Here is a 16427-nt window from a genome sequence, read left to right as displayed (position 1 = left end):
TCAAGTGCAAGATAAACCTGCTCCTGGGTGTTTGTGGAGCAGGTCCTGCCTAATTCAGGCTACAGTTACTCAGTTCTCTCCTGTTAGTACCTTTCTGTGTTTTCACTTATTTTAAGATTTTAAGATAAGTTTGGATTGAATGTCCTTTGAAGCATGACCCCTGCAAAATTCTGGGTGGCTGAAATCCACTGGGTTCTCACAGGGTCTTGAAACCACATGGTTTAAGTCACAAGAATGTGCTGGCTTGCCTCCAAACCAGGGGAGCTGGACCAGTTCTACGGGCCTAACTGTCCAAAGGGGCCTATGACGGCGGCCTTGCCACTCTGCTGGAGGGCACCAGCAGATTTATTTCTAATGGAAATCCTTTTATAAAGGGAAATGTGCTTTTCTTATTTAACTATGGCCAGAAGGAAGGTCAAAAGCACAATGCCAGGGTCTAGTCTACCTGTTTCCAAAGTATGTTCCCTCTACACACACACACACACACACACACACACACACACACACACACACACACACACACACGCTGGGTCAGGGGTTCTAAGGTCTAATTTGTCTGCGAACTGGTTTCCTGAGGTTCTTGGTCCTCCTACATCACTCCACCTCCCATGGAATTTCTGCTTTCTCAGGAGAAGCCAACAAAACACACTGGGAAAAAGATGACTGTCCTACACGAAGCCCCGAGGACCACAATCCACTGATGCAGTCACTCCTGCTGTCTCCAGCACAGTATTCCAGCCTTGCCACAGGGCACCAATGCTGGGCCTGGCTTGTTAAGAACAGTCAGTGAAACCTTAGACAACCCCAAATCTCTCCCACAAGTGAATTGTTTGCAAGTAAAAACAATGGCTAGAGGAAAGAGGGGACTTGGAGTCTCATCTTCTCTGACTCAGAAAACAGTCAGCTAATAACAATTGGGGAATTTATAAATCCAAATGCCCCAGTGCCACACTCAGAGCATTCTTCTGCCAGTGGTGCTCAACAGCTCACAGAAGCAACCCAGGGCTGCACAGCAGCAGGGCCTCCCTATGAACCTGGAATGCAAGCAGCGGGTGGCCCTGCACTGCTTCCTTGCTAATCCTCTACTCCACAGGTATCGGGTGCTCCTGTCCCCTAAGTCCCACCATCATGTGGCCACACTTACAGGATGTAACAGCAGTAGCCAAAGGTTCATCTTTTACACTTGGTCTAGGCTCAACTAGAGCTATCCCTTTTTAAAAGCCTCAAATGACTGTGATGAATTATAGATCAAAATACACACAGACTAACCTGTTAATGCACCAGCCATGCCTGCTTCCACTTATTTCTAAATGGCCAGCAGATCCAGCAGAAAGGGGCAGAGACAAGAATATGACTGCAACTTTAGCTCAAATTTCTGGTGGATATGTTTTTAGACAAGAACTGGTAAAAGACTCTTCTTTCTTATTACTACAACCTTCAAACACATCTGGGCTATCACAATTTCCTACAAAGACTATACTCCCCACGTCACCAGATGACCCAGTACCTCAACATGGGGCATATGGAGGCATTTCCACTCCATGTAGGAGACAAAGGACATCAAAGCTTACCACAAGAAAGTGCAAGTGAAGGAGGTAAAGCTACAGAATTTATAAGTGTGACAATTTAGTAAGAAGTCTTATTTCTCTAAATCTCAATTTCCTCATTTCTGAAATGATTTTGGACAAATAACTGAAATTAACTCTAAGGCAAGCACACAAAATACTGATGAGCACAGGCCTAGCTAGAAACCACTGGTAACACACAACTGGCAGGAAAGCATCTTATCTTAAAACCTGTGACAGAGGCCTTGATGTCTGTCTCCTTGCAAAACAAGACAAAGTGTCTGAGATATCCAAAATGCATTTCCAAACATAATCAACAAAACAGATGGTGACAGGTGATGCCCCCAATATGACAACACAGGTTGTTCCTGACTTTGTTCCCCCTCATAAGAATAACTAACAACTTACTTATGGAGGAGACACCACTGAGAGTTTTAGAACACAGGGTGATGCTGAAGCACTCCCCTGCACCACAGAGACCAAGGCAGACTACATCAGAAGGTACGAGGAGCAGGTACACACTGACCTCATCGTCCAGGCCACAGCAGCACCACGCCGAGGTCTCCCCTAAGCCTCCAGTTCCTCCAGAGGAAAGAGCGCCAGGATGGACATCCACCTGCCCCAGCGTTGAGTCACTTCTTAGGAGCCCCCCTTCGACCTCACCCCTCAGGACTGCAGGGAAATTTAACCACTGGGAATCTGATTGTGGCAGAGAAGGGGAGAAGGGTTGCAACAACCAGCACTGAGTTCTTGGCAGACTGAATTCCTACCTGCAGTGCCCAAGTAATCATGCATAGCATAATGACATTTTGGTCAACAACAGACCACATATAGATAGTGGTCTCATAAGATAATGGAGCTGAAAAATTTCTATTGCCTAGTGACATTATAGCCATCATAATGCAGTGCAATGCATGACTCGTGTTTGTGGCAATGCTGGTGTAAACAAGTCTAATGCATTACCAGTGGGGCTAGTGTTTAGCACAGACAATTACAGTAGTAGGCTATGGCACCTACCTTTGTGTTATGTTTCCACAACAATGAAACTATCTAACAATACACTTCTCAGAAAGTATCCCTGTTGTTAAGCAGCTCATGACTGTAATAATCCCAACCAGCATATTTGTTCATCTGTAGAACAAGTAGATGTCACAGTCCAACCAGGGAAATGAGCAGGTGCAGGTCTGCCTCATTTGGTCCTCAGACTAACAGGTTTGCTAGCCCTGAGCCTGCTCTGCCCTTGCCCAGGCAGGGGGGCTGAGTCAACAGGAAGACTGGCAACAACACTTAGAAGCTGCGTAGTCCAGCAACGCTGGAGCAGATCAGAGGCAAGCAGAGCTGATCACCTGCCAAGCTAGTGCCACATATGTAGGGTTCCCGGCTCTGCGCAGGCCGGGGAGTTAAGTCATGGACCCACCCACTGCTGAGTGTTGCTCCTGCCCCCTCCCAACAAGAAGTCCCGATCAAGGCAACCTGGAAACTTCCCATGCCATCATCGCTGAGTGAAGCTCCCAGCCCCACGTAACTAGAAAACCTGGCCAGAACACCTATAAAGTTGCATAGCCCACAATGCTTAGAGAGTCTGGTAGGCAAAGCTGTTAAGTCTTCAGAGAAAATCTAGTGTCCCTATTTGGCCAGAGAACTTGAGGCACATCAGCTTGAGTCAAGATCATAAAGAGTCTTATCAGCTTTGGAGTTGGTTCTCCCACTGCACCAGGAAGGGAAACTAATTGGAAGCATTACCCATTTAAGATATTTTATGTAAGCCTCATGGTAACATTAGGGAAAACCCGTAGTAATTACACAAAAGAACATAAAGTCAAAGCATACTGATACCAAAAGGAATCAAAACACAAAAAGGACCACAGGATATTAAACAGGAACAATGGATCTACAAACAGCCAGAAAACCACGAAAGCCAGTAAGTCCTTACCTATCAATAAATGTAAATGGATTAAATTATCCAACCAAAATACAAAGATGGCTGAAATAAGCAAACAAGATCCAAAATGCCTACAAGAGACTCATTAAGCCTTAACAATACATACAGACTGAGAGTGAAGGAATGGAAACAGATACTTTAAGCAAATGGTATCAAAAGAAAGCAGGCACAGCTACACTTACATCGGACAAAATAAACTTTAAACTAAAAATGGTAAAAAGAGACAAAGAAGAACATTATATAATGATAAAGGGATCAATCAATCCATCAAGAAATTATGAAAGTTATAAACATTTATGCATCTAACATCAGAGCACCCAAATATATACCGTAAATAAAAAATTAACAGAACTAAAAAGATTTTTAAAAAAAGCAGTACAATAATAGTTGAGAACTTTAATACCCCACTCTCAATAATGGCTAGATCATCCAGACAGAGAATCAATAAGGAAACAGTGGATATCAACAACACTATAGAGCAAATTGACTAACAGGCATATATATAGAACATTCTAGCAGATAACAGCAGAATACACATCCTTATCAAGTACGCATGGAACATTTTCTAGAATAAGCCATATGTTAGGCCACAAAACAAGCCTTAGCAAAATCAAGAAGAAGACTGAAATCATACAAAGTATCTTCTGTGACCACAATGGTATAAAAATGGAAATCAATAATAGAAGAAAAATGGAAAATTCACAAATAAGTGGAAATTAAACAACACTCGCTTGAATAACCAATGGATCAAAGAAGAAATTAAAGGAGAAACAAAGAAGTATCTTGAGATAAATGAAAATGGAAACACAATATATCAAAGCTTATGGGAGGCAGCGAAAGTAGTTCTAAGAGTCAAATGAACAACTTAACTCTATGCCTTAAGGAACTAGAAAAAAAACAAACAGATCCCAAACTTAACAGAAGGAAAGAATTAATGAAATAGGGAATAGGAAAACACCAGGAAAGATTAACAAAACTAAGAGTTGGTTTTCTTTGAAAAAAAGAGAGGACCCAAATCAACAAAATTATATATGAAAAAGGAGACATTACAACTTATACCACAAAAATACAAAGAATCATGAGTGGCTACTATACTATAATCATACTCTAACAAACTAGAAAAAAAATGGAAAAATTCTTAGAAACATACTACCAAGAATGACATCAGGAAGAAACAGAAAATCTGAACAGACCCATCACTAGTAAGGAGATTGACTCAGTAATCAAAAATCTCCCAATAAAGTATAGCTCAAGACCAGGTAGCTCCCCAGGTGAATTTTACCAAACATTTAAAGAATTAATGCCAATTTTCTCATATTCTTCAAAAAAATCAAAGAGAAGGGAACACACCCAAACTCATTTTACAAGGCCAGCATTACTCTAATACCAAAGACAAAGAACATTTTTAGAAAAGAAAATTACACATCACTATCCCTCATGAATACAGATTCAAAAATTCTCAATAAAGTATTAGGAAACTAAATTCAGCAGCATATTAAGAAGATCATTTATTATGACCAAGTGGAATTTATATCTGGATGCAAGAATGGTTTAATGTATGCAAATCAATGTGATAAATCACATTAATACAATGGCAGAAAAACATCCAATGATTATTTCAAAAGACACAGAAAAAGCATTTGACAGAACTCAGTATCTTTTCATGACAAAAACTCTTAATAAAACAGGAACATACCTCAACATAATAAAGGCCATACATGACAAGCCTAGTGCTAACATCACACTCAATGAAGAAACAATGAAAGCTTTTATTCTAAGAGTGCCCACTCTCACCCCTTACTCAACACAGAACAGAAATTCCTAGCCAAAACAATCAGGTGAGAAAAAAAGAAATAAAAAGCACCAGAACAAATAAAAGGAAGAAGTAAAATTGTTTCTACTTGAAGATGATATGATTTTATATAGAGAAAATTCTAAAGAACCCACCAAAAAAAACTATTCAATCTAATAAAAAAAAATCAATAAAGTTGCAGCATACCAAATTAACATACAAAATCAATAACATTCCTATACACTAACAATAACTTATCTAAAAAGAAATAAAGAAAATAACCCCATTTACAATAGCATGGAAAACAATATGAAATACTTAGAAATAAATTTAACCAAGGAGTTTAAAGATCTCCACACTGAAAATTACATAACATTGATAAAAGAAATTGAAGACACAAATAAATGGAAAGATATCCCATGTTCATGGATTGAAAGAATAACATTAAAATGTCCAGACTACCCAAAGCCATTTATAGATTTAATGCAATTCCTATCAAAATTCCAGTGGCATTTTCTACAGAAGTATAAAAACAATCCTAAAATTTATATAAAACACAAATGTGCCCAAGTAGCCAAAGCAATCCTAAGAAGAATAAAGCAGAAGGCATCACACTTCCTGATTTCAAGCTAAATTATAAAGCCATAGTCATGTAAGAACAGAAATCTTAAAGCTCCTAGAATAAAACACAGGAGCCAATCGATGTTTCTCTCTCATTGATGTTTCTCTCTCTCCCTCTCCCTTCCCATTTCTGAATTCAATAAAAAACATTTTTTTAAAAGGTACTTGACATGAGTCTTGACAATCACATTTTAGATGACACCCAAAGAAAGCACAAGCAACAAAATAAAAATTAGACAAGTGGAACTACATCAAACAAAAAGTTTCTGCCCAGCAAAAAAAATTAACAAAATGAAAAGACAACCTATGGAACAAGAAGAAATATTTCAAGCCATGTATCTGATAAGGGGTTTATATCCAAAAATATATAAGTAACTCATACAAATCAATAGCAAAAAAAATAACACTGCTGTATGGACAAAGGACCTGAATAAACATATCTCCAAAGATATAAATATGGCCAACAGGTATATGAAAAGATGCTCAAACATCACTAAATCATTAGGGAAATGCAAATCAAAACTACAATGAGATATCTCCTCAAGCCTGTTGGAATGATTGGCATAAAAAAAATCAAGAGAAAACAAAAGGTGGCAAGGATGTGGAGAGGAGGGAACCCCTGCGTACAGTTGGTGAAACTGTCAACTGGTACAGCCACTATGGAAACCTAATGAGTTTCCTCAAAAAATTAAAAGTAGAACCACCCTACTCCTTGGCTGAGTGGCTCAGTCAGTTGGAGGGTCGTCTCATGCACCAGAAAGGTCTCAGGTTAGATTCCCAATTCTTGGCACATACCAGGGTTGCAGGTTTTATCTTCGGGTTGGGGCACGTGTGGGAGGTGGCCAATTGATGTTTCTCTCTCTCCCTTCCTGTCTCTCTAGAATAAAAAACAAACAAAAACACCCACACACAAAAAGAAAAAAAAAAATTCATATGATCCAACAATTCCACTTCTGGGAATATTTCTGAAGGAAATAAAAACATTATATCAAATAGATATCTGCATCCCCATGTACAGAGCAGCATTATTTACAACAGCCAAGATATGAAAACACGTAAGTGTCCATCGACAGATGAATGTATAAAGATGATGTGTATATATACACAGTGGAATATTATTCAGCCATAAAAAAGTAGGAAATCCTGCTATTTGCAACAACATGGATGGACCTTGAAGGCAGTACACTAAGTGAAATAAATCAGGCAGAAAAAGACAAGTACCGTATGATCTCACTTACATGTGAAATCTAAAATAAAATCCAAACTCATCAAAAAGAGATCAGATGTGGTTACCAGAGGTGAGAGATCAGGGAGGGAAAACTAGAGAGGAATAGTTAAAAGGTACAAATTTTCAGTTTTAAGTACAAGGGATATAATAATGTACAACATAATGACTACAGTTAACACTGCTGTTTGGTATATGAACTTTCAGAGAGTAAATCCTGCCCTGGCTGGTTTGGCTCAGTGGAGACTGTTGGCCTGTGGACTGGAGGGTCCCGGGTTTGATTCCAGTCAAGGGTGCTTATCTCGGTTGCGGGCTCGGTCCCCAGTGGGGGGCGTGCAGTAGGCACCTGATCAATGATTCTCTCTCATCATTGATGTTTCTATCTCTCCCTCTCCTTTCCTCTCTGAAATCAATAAAAATATATTTTTTTTAAAAAAAGAGTAAATCCTAAGATTTCTCATCACAAAAAAAAAACATTTTTGGTATCTATAATGGGATGATGGATGTTAACTAGACTTACTGTAGTAACAATTTCATGATATATGTAAAACCATTATGCTTTACACCTTAAACTTGTACAGAGCTGTAGGTCAATTATATCTCAGTAAGACTGGAAAAACAAAACAAAAGGATGGTGTGTAGAGACCACGAAAAGTAGGCATACTTGGAGATAAGCTAGCTCCAGATTTTTACAGAAAAATTTTTACTAGTTTTATACCTTAAGACATTAAAGCCCCACCTTACTTGCCAAAACACCTCTGATATAAAGCTAGACCAGCAAGTTTCCCATTTTCTGGGGAGCCTCAGTTTTACATATTCTCATGCCATGTTTTGGGGCTTGGATGTAAGAAAGAGGTAAACAGCCCTGGCCGGTTTGGCTCAGTGGATAAGCGTCGGCCTGCGGACTAAAGGGTCCCAGGTTCATTTCTGGCTGGGGGCACATGCCCAGGTTGTGGGCTCGATCCCCCCCCAGTGGGGGGCGTGCAGGAGGCATCCGATCGATGATTCTCTCTCATCATTGATGTTTCTATCTCTCTCCCTTCCTCTCTGAAATCAATAAAAAATATATTTTAAAAAAAAAAGAGGTAAACAAGGACTCTGTAGATGCAGGTAAGAAGTAAACAGAAGGGATAAAAAGAACTGAAGCCGCAAAAGGACTCCTTGTCATCTGCACAAAGTACTTACTGCTTTAGGATACCATGGCACCTTTTTTGAGAACACCAAACCTTATTTTTATAATCCACTACAATTCTAATTTGTGATATGAGTACTGTAATGGTCAACGGCAGACCGTATCACAAGTACAGTAAAGTAAAACGGGTAGGTCGCTAGAATGATTATAGAGATTTCCCATAAGGCATCATGACTCTTAAGAGCCCATGTATTTGATAATAGCTCTCAAGAGCTTGCCCAGTGATGAGGAGACAAACTCTCGACCAGAGGAACCTCACCGTCAAGCCCCGAGAGTTGGGCTGTAAAGCCGACATTCAGGTTGGCAAGACGACTCTATCCATCCTTGATGGCGTGAGACAAAATCCAAGAGGCTAAATTCTGATTATCCTTTTAAAAGAAAACATTACAAACACATGCAGTATACCTTTACTGCTTCACTGGCTAACAAAAGGCACACTTTGAGTTCCAACTATGAACTCCGTATGTTCAGCAACGCAGCACAGGTCCCAGTCTCCAACAACGTCCCCAACACGCCCCCTGTGGGAGTTAAAGACCGGAGCTGCCAACTGCCATTGCCAAGAATGAAAAGAAACTTAATTCACTAACTTCTGCAATTCCTTCTGCAATGATTTTATTATAAATATGTTACTTTGGAATAAACAAATATTGCATTCAAGACTATCTGCAAACTTGTACTAAAGGAATAAAAGGGAAAATGGAACCAGGAACCACTTAGAAGAAGAGATAAAACAGCAGAGACACCTGCATGCCTCTCCCCCAAGAAGTAAGAGAAGTTAACAGGGAACATCACATTTCTCATCAGCCTTTTCAGTTAGAATAAGCTTTGAGTCTGGTAATTTGCACTTGTTCTGTAAACGGAACTGCTCCTCTCCTCAGTCCTAAGAAGTAGAATGAATGGGAAGACAGTCTTCAGATCCCAGTATCATCAAGAAAGATCTTGACTTTGTATTTGTAACTCTTTGCTCACCTACAAAACTGTTCACTATTTGCCAGGAGCAATGTCAGAGTAGTCCTTCAGCACTCCAGCCATGTGTTCGTTATGAGTCTTAAATCGTCGCTTTTTCTGTGAAGCAGGCTTTTTCCTTCTCTGGATAGGGGCCTACAGGAAAAGGTAAAAACAGAAACAACAGCTCTCAGAGGGGTAAAGCATAAGGATTTACTCAGGATGCCCAGAAACCAGCAGCAAGAGATTCGAGGTATCTGGCCTGTTTTGCTGCTTTGTAACCAAACTTCATGCATATCAATCCACAGCACACTCCCAACCACATGCTTTCTATTATGATGCATATACCTCTACCTGGAATAAATGGGTTGGCACAACTTCTCAGAACTATTCTAGGCACTAAGTAAATAAAAAGAGAGGCAGTAAAGCTTTGTTTTTCATCACTATTACCTGGTGAAAAATATATACTTCAGCCCTGGCCAGTATTGCTCAGTAGGCTGGGCATTGAACCAGGAGGCTGCTGGTTCGATTTCTGGTCAAGGGCATGTGCCTGGATTGCAGGCTTGATCCCCACTAGGGGGCAAGCAGGAGGAAACCAATCGATGTTGCACTCTCACATCGATGTCTCTCACTCCCTACTTCCTCTCTCAAAAAAAAAACACCTATCTAATAAAGAGGGAATATGCTAATTGACCATCACTCCATCACAAAATGGCTGCACCCACAGCTGAGGCCAAGTTCCCACAAGGAGCCTTAACGAGCAATCAGCAGGGACCTGAGGCTACGCCCTGCCCAGCCCCCATGGGGCTTGACAGGAAACCTCAGACCGTGTCCTCCACCAGACGGGGCTTGACAGGGGACCTCAAGGTGCGCTTCCCGTCCTGGTCCTGGGCTAGGGGACCTCAGGCTGCTCCCCCCACCCCAGCGCCAGGCCGGGGGACCTCAGGCTGCGTCCCCCACCAGGTGGGGCTTGACAGGGGACCTCAGGCCGCGCCCCCTCCTCAGCACTGGGCCAGGGGACCTGAGGCTGCACCACCCTGCATGGCTGGGCTTGACAGGAGACCTCAGGCGATGCCCCCACCCAGTGGGGCTTGACGGGGGGACCTCACAGTGCACCCCCCGTGCTGGGTCAGGGGAATTCAGGCCGCACCCCTGCCCAGCAGGGCATGACGGGGGACCTGAGGCTGCACCCCCACACTTGGTGGGGCTTGACGGGGGACCTCAGGCCATGCCCCCCACCTGGCAGGGCTTGACAGAGGACCTCAAGGCACGCCCCCGCCCCGGTCAGGCCATGCCCCCTGACCTGGCGCCGGGCCAGGGGACCTGAGGCTATGCCCCCTGCCCGGCAGGGCTTGACAAGGGTGGGACTGGCCGAGTCTGGATCTAGCCCAACGGGGGGAGAGGCCTGGCCGGGTCTGGGTCTCATGACATTTTGAGGTGCACGTGGGTGGGCGGGGACTTGACTCTGGGTCCTGTGGTGAGCCCCAGACTCTGACAGGAGAAAGGTTTTCATATACATTTTACTACCGTGTTTTCTGGGGTTTAAGACGACTTTTTAACCCAGGAAAATCTTCTATGTGCCCAGTCGTCTTATAGGCCAGAAAATACGGTAATTTTCTTTCATCTCTGACACTTCTATTATAGAAAAAGGGCAAATAGCAATATTAAATTATTTCCTCTAATTAATCCCCTTTTAATGTGTACAAATTTTGTGCACCGGGTCACGTGTGTGTGTGTGTGTGTGTGTGTGTGTGTGTACACACACACACACACACACACATATATATATATATTATATATATATATACATATAAATAAAAAAGATCCAACGTAAATAGGGCAAAAAAGACATTTGGCAAAATTAGGAAGTAGATGAGCACATGAAGATTTTTTTTTTTTTGAGCACATGAAGATTTGTTATTATTATTCTCTATTCTTTTCAGTATACCTGAAACCAAAAGCACTGGAAGTACACTAATTCACATAGATCACTGGCAATAAATCTTCCTTTTTAAGGAGCCCTAAAAATTCACTGAAACACACACACATGAAAGTCAGAAAGAAGGCAAGTTACACAGCCTGGTGGTGGACAAAAAAGAGGGAGAGAGGTGCTGCAGCTGGAGTCTAAAGTGTGAACTAGTTCTCATTTAAGCTTTGTTCTTAGACTAGCACAGTTATTTATTAGCCAGTACAGACCATTTCACAAGTCTTCATCCCATTACAAATCCTTCCTCAGAGCAGGATTTAGGCTACAAAGACAGTATTACCTGGTTCAGAGGGATCTGGAAGGTAACAAGGACAATTCAACGTGATCAGGACTAAGGGAGAGCCAGGCACCAACACGACGGGGCTCCCTGGAGCAGGAGCCTGGGGGTAGGGTAGATGGCTAGAGTCTTAAAAGGCCACGATCAGGACATGTGAGCACTAAGAAAAGTTTGGTATGGCTGGAGCTTAAGAGCAGACACTACGAGGACAGGGCGGTCGGATGGGGAAAACTCGCACATGCCTGGGGAGCAGCACTTGAGGGCAGAGATCTGCTGGCCCTCAATAAACCACATGTGATCTGGTTTGCAACTGACCAAGATCAATGGATCAGGACACAGAAAAAAACTGAAAGGGAGAACTGACTACCTGCTCTTCAGAGAAGAGAAAGCAGGCTAATAGTTCAAAGAACAGAGGACTACATTTTTTTCCAGCGGTTACATACCACTTTCTTTGGTCCGGATTCCTGCATGGAAGAAATACCCTGTCGTTTCAGATATTCTTCAATTTTCTCCTCATCCATTGAATCCACAGTGACACTCCTCCACAGTTTCTGAAACTCTGTGCCAACAAGACAGTAGATATTTTACAATAGATGTTTACAAGCTACAACATCGCAGTGATGGAAATCCAAGCTTCAATGTTATCTCCCCTGATCTATATTAGCACATCTGCGATTTCATTATAAACACAAAGGAAGTGAGACAACATTCAAATGCTGGACACTGAGCAGCAGAAGGGCCTGAGAACAGAACTGCATCCTTACAGAACAGATCAGTAATGTTCTATTTTTAGTCTATAAATGAAGGGCCATGTGCGAAAGGCCTCCCTGCTTTCCTGGGGAGGAAAGGCGACCACAGTCTCCTTTTATTACACAAATCAGTTCTCCGCACTGAAATAGTTCAAATTCCTGCTCATCTCCCCTGAGCTCAGTACTCCATTTCCTCTCCTATTGGTAAAAAGAAACACATAGGGACAATGGGAACGTTTTACATGGAGTGAGGAGCTATACAGATCACAGCTGACCCTTGAACAACACGGGTTTGAACTGCACAGGTCCATTTATATGCAGATTTTTTTAAAAAATCCTCACCCGAGGATATTTTTTTCACATTGATTTTCTTTAGAGAGAGTGGAAGGGCAGGAGGGGGGAGTGGGAGAAAGGAAAGATAGAAAGAGAAAGAGAGACATCGATGCAAGAGACACATCGATTGGTTGCCTCCCACATGCACACAGACAGAGGCCAAGGATTGAGCCTGCAACCAAGGTATGACTGGGTATTGAGCCTTGACCAGCAATCAAACCTCAGACCCTTCAGTCCATGGGCTGATGCTCTAACCATTAAGCTAAGCCATCCAGGGCTATACACAGACTTCTTTCAATAAATGCATTGAAAAATTTTTTGGAGATCAGTGACAATTTGAAAAAACTTACAGACAAACCTTATTAAAAATATCTTTTTTTTTTTTTTTTGGTATAGCAAAGGTAGAGGTTTATTGAAGAACAAGTCCAGACTCCCACGTGGGGAAGAGGGAAAGGTGCTGGAAGCTAATTCCAGCAGGTCATAAATGCAAGAAGTTCATCAAAAGGTTGGTGGACCTTGAGCCTTCAGCAAGGGCTGAAAGATATATATTATAGCCTACTGGAGTGGCTGAAAGCATTTCCCCCAAAGCTGAATTTATATAAATGATTGCTTGTTGCCAGACAGCTGAGGGCATTTCAATCTACATGTTATTGCCTCCTGCTGGCCAAACACCTGAACAGCTGAAGGCAATTCCCCCAAAACTGACAATGCCTACTGTATACTAAACCTTACCTTTGATATGTATATATCCTTTGCTATAGGGCAAAATGTGGAAATAAAAAGAGCCCTGGGTCCGGAGATAGGGAGATCTTAGCTACTACAGCTAAGCTTCCTCTGGCTCCCCCATGGATTATAAATTTATATTGTATTTCTAGATTCTTGATTAATTTACATGCAGCGCCTTCTCCAGATTCCTGAACCCTTCTAGATGCTGGATTAAGACCCCCTGCATTAGAAAGGGTCCCCTTAAATTTTTCATAACATTTTCTTTTCTCTACCTTACTTTATTGTGAGAATACAGTATATAACATATAAATATATGTTAACTGACTGCTTATTTTATCAGTAAGGCTCCCAGTCAATAGTAGGGTATTAGTAGCTATATTTTTGAGGAGTCAAAAGTTACAATGCGGGGTTGGGGGTGGGGTGGGGGAAGAGATTAACCAAAGAACTTATATGCATAACCCACGGACACAAACAATAGTGAGATGAAAGGGGGGTGGGGGTGGAGGGAGCAGTGTAAAGGGAGATCAGTGGGGGGGGGGGAAAGAGGGGGACATCTGTAATACTTGCAACAAAAATAAATATTAAAAAAATGAAAAAGGGAGGGGTTACACTCGGCTTTCAACTGTGAGGAGGGTTGGAGCTTCTAGTTCCTGCTTGGAATTAGAAAAATGTGTAAAGTGTGGCTAAAAGGTGGGTAGTTGGGACTTCTAGCTTTTCTAATTCCAAGCAAATTCTACAAGCTCGCATATAAAGATGTTATAATAGTAAATAGTAAACTCCGTCATGACCTTTGAGCTATTGTTGTCATGAATTTTACCATTACATATACTTTAAAAATAAAATACACTTAATATTTTTGTTTTAAGCAGCTATCTTTCAGAGCAGTTAAACATGAGAAAAGGTTTTTAATTAAAAATTAACATTTTTAAATTAGAAAGACATGAATTTTATATTTACCTTCATTTATTCCATTTAGAGCACTCTCACTTATTTGTACAGGTCCAACTTACTGTCTAGTATCCCTTCTGCCTGAAGAACATCCTCAGTACTTTTAGTAATGCAGGTCTGATGATAATGAATTCTCCCAGTTTCTGTCATGTCAAGAGAGTATTACTTTGAAAGTAGTTCTCTTTCATTTTGAAAGACTATTTTTGCTGGGTACAGAATTCTGAGTTGAAAAGTTTTTCCCTTTTGGCCCTTAAAAGATATCACTGCAATGTCTTTTGGTTTGCACGGGTTCAAATGAGAAGTCTGCTATAATCCTTTTTTCCTCTATAATGAGCTTTTTCCTCTGACTACCTTCAATATTTTCTTTTCATCTTCATTTTTTCAGCAGTTTGAATATAAGCTTTTCTAGCATTTGTTTGGGGGGTGGTAATCTTGCCTCTTATGTTCTCTGAGCTTCCACATCTTTGTTTTGTTGTCTATTGTTAATTTTGGAAAATTCTTGGCCATTACTTTTTCTATCCCATTCTCTTTCTCTTCTTCTGAGATTTTAATTACACATTCAGACCACTTTATATTATCTCAAAACTAATGGATGCTGTTTGTAATTTTTCATGTTTTTCTCTTTGCCATTTCAGTTTAGATCATTTGTATTGGCCTATCTGAAAGTTAAAATTCTTTCCTTGGTCATGCCAAGTTTACTGATGAGCTTATTGAAGACATTATCTCATTATTGTGCTTTTCATTTATAGAATTTTCATTTGATTATGTTTATCTCTCTGCTGAAATATCCTACCTGGTCATACATGTTGTCTGCCTCTTCTATTAGAGAGCTTAACATATTAATCAGTTATTTTAAATTCCATGTCTGATAGTTCCATATCTGTGTCCTAAGAATATGGATCAGTTAATTTCCTGGCCTCAAAAGTGCATTGCTTTTCTTGTTTCTCTTTATGCCTCAATTTTTTTGAAAACAGGATATCCTCTGTAAGACAGCTGAGACTGAGGTAAACATATTTTGTGCCTGGAAAGATGCACGCCTTCCTTTCTGGTAGACCTTTAGTGTGTGAAGGTGAGGTCATTCCATTGTCAGGACCTGAGCTGAGTTTGGAATTTGTTGCTACCATTGTTACCCATAATGCACCACAAGCTTCAAATTCCTCTAGACATAGAAGCTCGTTTGCTAGAGGGTTTTTCTGTGTCTGCTCAACCTGTGGTCTTCCCTTTATGCTGCACCTAAGAAGATCTGTTAGCCCCAGTCTCTTTGCACTTCCCTGCACTGTTAACTGCTAGCCATTTTGGTTAGCCTGGTATGGGAGTTCTCTGTTACTGTCATTAAGCCTGGTCTTGGGCAAGCACTGTATTCCCTGGTGACTGGGGAGTGGCCTCCTCAGTGTCCTGCCCTGCCCTGCCCCCTCTGCTGAAGTTCTGGACCCAGCACAGCTTTGCCCTTTTACCCCTTTTTCTGTTCCCCTCCCACAGCAGTTTAAGACTTTGTCTTCTCATAGGAGAGACAGGGGAAAGAACTTAGGTAGAATTCCTATCTTTCCTGAAGCATCTACTTACTGTTCCCTCCTCCAGACCTGCCCAATGAAGGCAGTATGCCCACCCTACCCCTATCTTTTTTTGTAAACATCAAATAAAGTCTGTGGAGTCGGGTGCAAATTCCTACGTGTCTGCAGACCCCAGGGGTTCTATACTGTCTTGCTAGTCCATACAAAGCCTTTAGCAGTTCATTAAAAAATTCAACTGACCTGGTTGGGGCGCATGTGGGAGGCAACCAACTGATGTGTCTTTCTCACATAGATATTTCTCTCTGTGTCTCCCCCTCCTTTCCACTCTTTCTAAAAATCAATGGAAAAATATCCTCAGGTGAGGATTAACAAAATAAAATAAAAACATGAAAAAATTCAGGATTAAGTCAGGCAGCTCTGCTGTTGTTATTTTAACATGTATATTTTGTGTTAAAATTGTACTTCTTTCTCAAAAAAAATATGTTTTTTCAACTGAATTCTTGTGGGCACTGTTCATTTTGTCTGTCCCAGGTAAACAAGAGCTTCTATTCCATCTTTCCTTAATGCTTGCCTTTCTTTACTTAGATTTGGGGTCAGGTGGTGGCCCTGCAACC

At 41.3% G+C, this 16427-nt stretch overlaps 1 protein-coding gene across 7 annotated transcripts in view; it reads right to left on the bottom strand.

The window, feature by feature from the left end:
• Window positions 1-16427, bottom strand: part of GTF2E2 (general transcription factor IIE subunit 2) — a 99346-nt gene that overhangs the window by 29239 nt on the left and 53680 nt on the right. For 3 of the 7 annotated variants that reach the window (XM_054720072.1, XM_054720070.1, XM_054720071.1), the window contains exons 7-8: window positions 11990-12105; window positions 8916-9438 (exon numbers count right to left, since the gene is read on the bottom strand). In XM_054720072.1, the coding sequence (XP_054576047.1) occupies window positions 9322-9438; window positions 11990-12105 (233 nt within the window). In that variant the 3' untranslated portion in view covers window positions 8916-9321. Of the gene's footprint in view, window positions 1-8645; window positions 8856-8915; window positions 9439-11989; window positions 12106-16427 lie in introns of those variants that run through there. The other 4 variants (XM_028152572.2, XM_028152570.2, XM_028152574.2 and 1 more) reach the window with 4 other exon arrangements.

Source organism: Eptesicus fuscus, chromosome 8, assembly GCF_027574615.1.
Source record: "Eptesicus fuscus isolate TK198812 chromosome 8, DD_ASM_mEF_20220401, whole genome shotgun sequence".
Taxonomy (NCBI): domain Eukaryota; kingdom Metazoa; phylum Chordata; class Mammalia; order Chiroptera; family Vespertilionidae; genus Eptesicus; species Eptesicus fuscus.
This window is presented reverse-complemented; position numbering and strand designations above follow the sequence as displayed.